The following is a 5411-nucleotide window of genomic DNA, read 5'->3' on the forward strand; positions in this document are numbered from 1 at the left end:
TATGTGCAAAATTGCAGCCAAATCGGACAAAAATTGGGGATTCCAGGGGCTCACTTATATGGGAGCAATATCCAAATCTAACCCGATATGACCCATTCGCTATCTCCAACGACCTACATCAATGTAAAGTATATGTGCAAAATTTCAAGCGGCTAGCTTTACGAGTTCGACCGCTATCGTTCGATATCGACAGACGGACGGATCGATTCAGGATGTCGAGACGATCAAAAATATATATACTTTATGAGTAGTATATATAAGAGGGTTTTGGAACTTTGAGTATCGAGAGTATGAGTCATCGATGACGTCATAACCCCACCCCACCCCAAACCCCACCCCACCCCAAACCGCAAACCCCACCCCACCCCATTGATGACGTCATAACCGCACCCCACCCCACCCCATTGATGACGTCATAACCGCACCCGACCGCAACCGCAGCCGATCGTAGCGCAGGTGGCGACCGCAGGGGGGTATGACCACATACGGGCCGCCGGTTGAAATGTGTGGACGGACATTAGGGTGCAGATCGCAGGGCGCAGATCGCAGGGCGCAGATCGCAGGGCGCAGTGGCAGATTTCGATGATGACTCATCGCCCAACTTCAACTAGTGTTGGAGGGTGGGTGATGTAGTGTAGTAGTATATATAAGAGGGTTTTGGAACTTTGAGTATCGAGAGTATGAGTCATCGATGACGTCATAACCCCACCCCACCCCAAACCCCACCCCACCCCAAACCGCAAACCCCACCCCACCCCATTGATGACGTCATAACCGCACCCCACCCCACCCCATTGATGACGTCATAACCGCACCCGACCGCAACCGCAGCCGATCGTAGCGCAGGTGGCGACCGCAGGGGGGTATGACCACATACGGGCCGCCGGTTGAAATGTGTGGACGGACATTAGGGTGCAGATCGCAGGGCGCAGATCGCAGGGCGCAGTGGCAGATTTCGATGATGACTCATCGCCCAACTTCAACTAGTGTTGGAGGGTGGGTGATGTAGATTGCTGACCGCAGGCTATAGTTTGGTTTGAGTGTGAGAGTTTATGATTAATGTTGAATGTTGTGTGACCACCACACTGGAGTGTGATGAAATAATTGTGGTCAGTGTAGTTCTATTTTTTCCCAGGAAGAACAAGAGTAAAAAATTATATTTGTTTTCGTATAAAAAGGGCAAACGGTTTCATATTGTACTTATTATTTATTTTTAAATTTAGTTTATTTAAAAAGAAAAGCCCAAGGAAATTTAACCCCAACCAAAAATTTTTTTTTAATATATAATTTAGTTTAATTGAAAACCGAAAAAAAATCTTTTTAATTTATGTATATTTTTTTATTTAGTTGTTTATAAACTCTTATTATTTATTTTTTAATTTAGTTTATTTAAAAAGAAAAGCCCAAGGAAATTTAACACCAACCAAAAATTTTTTTAATATATAATTTAGTTTATTTTATTATTTGTCATATTTTATTGTAATGGTTATATTTTATTGTAACATATTTAATATTTCCAATTGTAAATAAAGGACATATATATTAGTTTATTTAAAAATAAAAGCTGTAAGGGACAAGCCCCAGGAAATTTTAGTTTATTTTTTATTTATTAATTTTCTGGCATAATTCGTCTAAATAACACCACGTCGTAGTCATCCAGTTGAATTTCAACATATACTGCAGGATTTCTTTCGTCTAAGTTATCAACATGATACAAGTATCCCACAATGAATATGGATCGAGCAGTAGGATCATGAAATTTTACGTTAAATGATAACCATAGCTCCGCCTCTTGGAGAAGTTTACCTTCTCTGGTTAAATCCGCTGAATTAATTAAATATTTATTAATCTTCGCAAGGATTAAATCATCCCAAATTTTTGAAAAAAATTTGGGGTGTGACCAAGCGTCCTCGACGCTTAGTGACAAACCATTTTCAAATAGTTCGAATGTCATGGTTTTTTCGCAAAAATTAACAAACAACATGATTTAATTTTGATTTTCACAACTTTTCTGATGAAGACTTGGAAAAATTCTTTGTATTTATATTAAAAAAATCTAAAACACACAAATTCATTTTCATATAGAATTTTTATAGTGGTTAATATTTATTTTTCATGAGCTAAATTTAATTCATAAAAATGTTTCAGTGGTTAACATATATTTATAAAAAATATATATTTCCACAAAACTCAGAATTTTTATAGTGGTTAATATTTATTTTTCATGAGCTAAATTTAATTCATAAAAATGTTTCAGTGGTTAACATATATTTATAAAAAATATATATTTCCACAAAACTCAAAAGTTTTTATGGTAGGGTGTTATAGTGGTTAATATATATTTATAAAAATATACTGTACCACATATGCCTGCAACAGTTTTTGTACTAGGGTGTTATGTAAACATGTTTTCAGTGGATAACATATAATACCTGCTATGCTTACTCATAATTTAAAATTTCAATCATTGTGGTGAAGAAAATAACAAAGCTCAAACTCAAAAGTGTTGCGATAATAAAAATTGAAAAGTTTTCTGTTCTAGGATGATTTAGTGATTGACTTATATTTATAAATATTTGCTATACCACACATATTAGATTGCTGACCGCAGGCTATAGTTTGGTTTGAGTGTGAGAGTTTATGATTAATGTTGAATGTTGTGTGACCACCACACTGGAGTGTGATGAAATAATTGTGGTCAGTGTAGTTCTATTTTTTCCCAGGAAGAACAAGAGTAAAAAATTATATTTGTTTTCGTATAAAAAGGGCAAACGGTTTCATATTGTAATCATTATATTAAAAATCATTTATTTAATCAAATTCAAAATTATTGTTATAAAAATGAGAGAATTTGTATGTAATATTTGTGAGAAAACTTACGAACATAATCAATCTTTGAATCGTCATTTGCGTTTACAACATTCAATTGAGTGTGTGAAATGTAATCAGAATTTTAGTACTTATCCAGAGCTTTTAAAGCATATGAAGTCAATGGACCACAATGAAAAAAAAGAGGAAAAAACGGTATACTGTGAAAATTGCAATTTAGCTATTCCAAAAAATCAGTGGAAGAATCATATCAGCACTAACACACACATCGATAAGTGTGTAAAATGGTTAGATAAGGATGTGTCTTGCTTTGGATCTAGCTTTCAAAATCGAATAGAAAGTTATAAAATAAAAAATAGTGAGATCAATAACTTGATACCCGAAAACTTTTTCAAATCAATTCAAGAAAAAGTAATCAATATAATTCAAAAGGCGTTGCAAAAGCATGAATCTATTAAATATAATTGTACACTACATTGTAATTATATTTTGATGAAAGAGAAAGCGGAAGATGAAATTAGTTTATTTACACATCACACAAAAATGTTGGTACTATCTCCCTCAAGTACACTGGAAGAAATTTTAAATCATTATATTGAAAATTGTAATGAAATAATTAAAAAAATGAGTGAATTCCAAGAACGAGATAGTGGATGGACTTTAATCGAAATAAAACATCTAGAGATCAACATCAACAAATATACATGTTTGAGAGGATCTCAATACATAAATCTTCCTCCCAAAATAAGGAATAAAAAGGCTTGCATCAATGTGCAAAACAATGATGTCTATTGTTTTAAATGGGCAATAATATCAGCATTAAATCCACTTCCAAAGGAAAAGAAACCACATAAATGTAGCAACTACAAAGTAACGGACATTAAGGCACACATTATAACATTGGAAAATAATATAATATTAAATTTTGAAAACATGGAATTTCCCCTTACCATAAATAAAATCAGAGTCTTTGAGTTGCAGAATCCTGATATAAGTATAAATGTGTTCGGTTTAGAGGATGCTAAGATTATAGGTCCTTACTATTTTACAGAAGCTGAGAAATCAACTCACATCAATCTTCTCCTAATAGAAGAGGATGATAAATTTCATTACATCTGGATAAAAAATATATCAAGGTAAAAATAATAAGATATTATTTTGATTACAATACAATACTAATTTATTAAAAAAATATATATATTTTTAGATTGTTGCGAAGTTCTATAACAAAGAGTAAAAATAGGATTCATTTTTGTAACACCTGCTTAACTCATGTTTCTTCAAGTAGTAGACTAGAGAAACACAAACGTGAGTGTAAAAAGATGGTGACAACAATGCCATCAGATAAAGATAAAATACTTAAATTTAAGAATTTTAAACATAAATTAGATAGGTTTACGTTCAAAAATGTATTCAATTAAGATTGATAAAGTAGATGAAGAAATAAAGAAAATAAAAGGTGTAAAACATTGTGTTACAGCAAAACTTTCAACCAACGATTTTAAAAAATGTCTTTTTGAACAAATTAATTATTATGATTCTATGTATGTTTTTAGATCAAAAATTCATCAATTGTACACACAACATATACATAAATTAGTTTTAAATTATTTAGATGATAAGAGATTTATAAGAGAAAATGGTGTTGACACCTATGCTTGGGGACACTATAAAATAAAAAAATAATTAAAAGAAAAAAATGGTTTTGTTTGTTTTGTTTTTTTCACAAGATATTATATTTATTAAAGAGAAATTGTATACATAAATGACCACAATTGTAAGTATTAAATTTTTGTTTTTGTTTATAATTGTATTCGATAGGTGGTTTTAAATAATTAATAATTTCCAACGGTGGTTGTAAATTACCAAAACTATCAAAATATTCCTTATAGTTGTAATTTTTGTAATAGGCAACCCAATGTGTTCCTGGCCCATTAGTTGTATCTAAATTAACTATTCCACATTCTTGTCGTAGTGGTTTGTTTGGTAATGAGTCACGCATAAAAACCCCTCTAAAGTGTTTCAATGGCTTGCAGTACTTAACCAAATCGATATCCGTCAATGGTCGATTGGGTAATCTACTTAGAAGTTTTTTGGAGCTGGTTTATAGTAAAGTCCATATCCTTTTTTATAAGGTTTAAGATATAATCCTTTTCCCATAGCAATTGATTCCATATATCTGTTATGACGAGTAGCTTCAGCTAATTGTTCTTTCCCATTTTTGATATCCTTAACTGCTTTTACAATAGCCGATCCTCCAGTTGCTAAACCTCCAAGGGCTGATAACGCAGTTAAAATTGGAACTATTGGTAGAAATCCACCAATTTTTGGTACTCGAATGACTCTTGGTACACCAATATTACTCTTCTTTTTATTTTTAAAACTTGAATGTACAACGTTTTTTGCAATTTTTACAGCATCATATATATTGTTAGGTTTCTTATCTTTTAATACTTTTAAAGTATTCTTAACTGTCGATGCAAATAATTTTTGCTTACATTGCTTTTTCTTCATTTTTCTTTTTGTTGTCATACCGAGTCCGAATTTAACTTTTGCTTTAAGTAAGTTTGTTACTAACCAAG

General features: G+C 32.2%; 1 protein-coding gene across 2 annotated transcripts; it reads left to right on the top strand.

The window, feature by feature from the left end:
• The first annotated feature begins 2608 nt into the window (after positions 1-2608).
• On the top strand, positions 2609-5171 carry LOC131997744 (uncharacterized). 2 transcript variants are annotated; one of them, XM_059369236.1, is made up of 3 exons: positions 2609-3965; positions 4037-4137; positions 4386-5171. In XM_059369236.1, the coding sequence occupies exons 1-3, from the start codon at positions 2641-2643 to the stop codon at positions 4427-4429; spliced, it is 1470 nt and encodes a 489-aa protein (XP_059225219.1). In that variant the 5' UTR covers positions 2609-2640; the 3' UTR covers positions 4430-5171. The 2 variants fall into 2 exon arrangements, with proteins under 2 accessions (XP_059225219.1, XP_059225218.1); XM_059369235.1 differs by having other exon boundaries at positions 4037-5171.
• The last annotated feature ends 240 nt before the right edge of the window (positions 5172-5411 follow it).

This window comes from Stomoxys calcitrans, chromosome 5 (genome assembly GCF_963082655.1).
Source record: "Stomoxys calcitrans chromosome 5, idStoCalc2.1, whole genome shotgun sequence".
Lineage (NCBI taxonomy): Eukaryota > Metazoa > Arthropoda > Insecta > Diptera > Muscidae > Stomoxys > Stomoxys calcitrans.

Coding starts and splice junctions, on each gene's coding strand:
- LOC131997744 (XM_059369235.1), top strand. CDS start 2,641: ATGATTAATGTTGAATGTTGTGTGACCACCACACTGGAGTGTGATGAA. Junction 3,966..4,036: donor TGGATAAAAAATATATCAAG/GTAAAAATAATA, acceptor ATATATTTTTAG/ATTGTTGCGAAGTTCTATAA.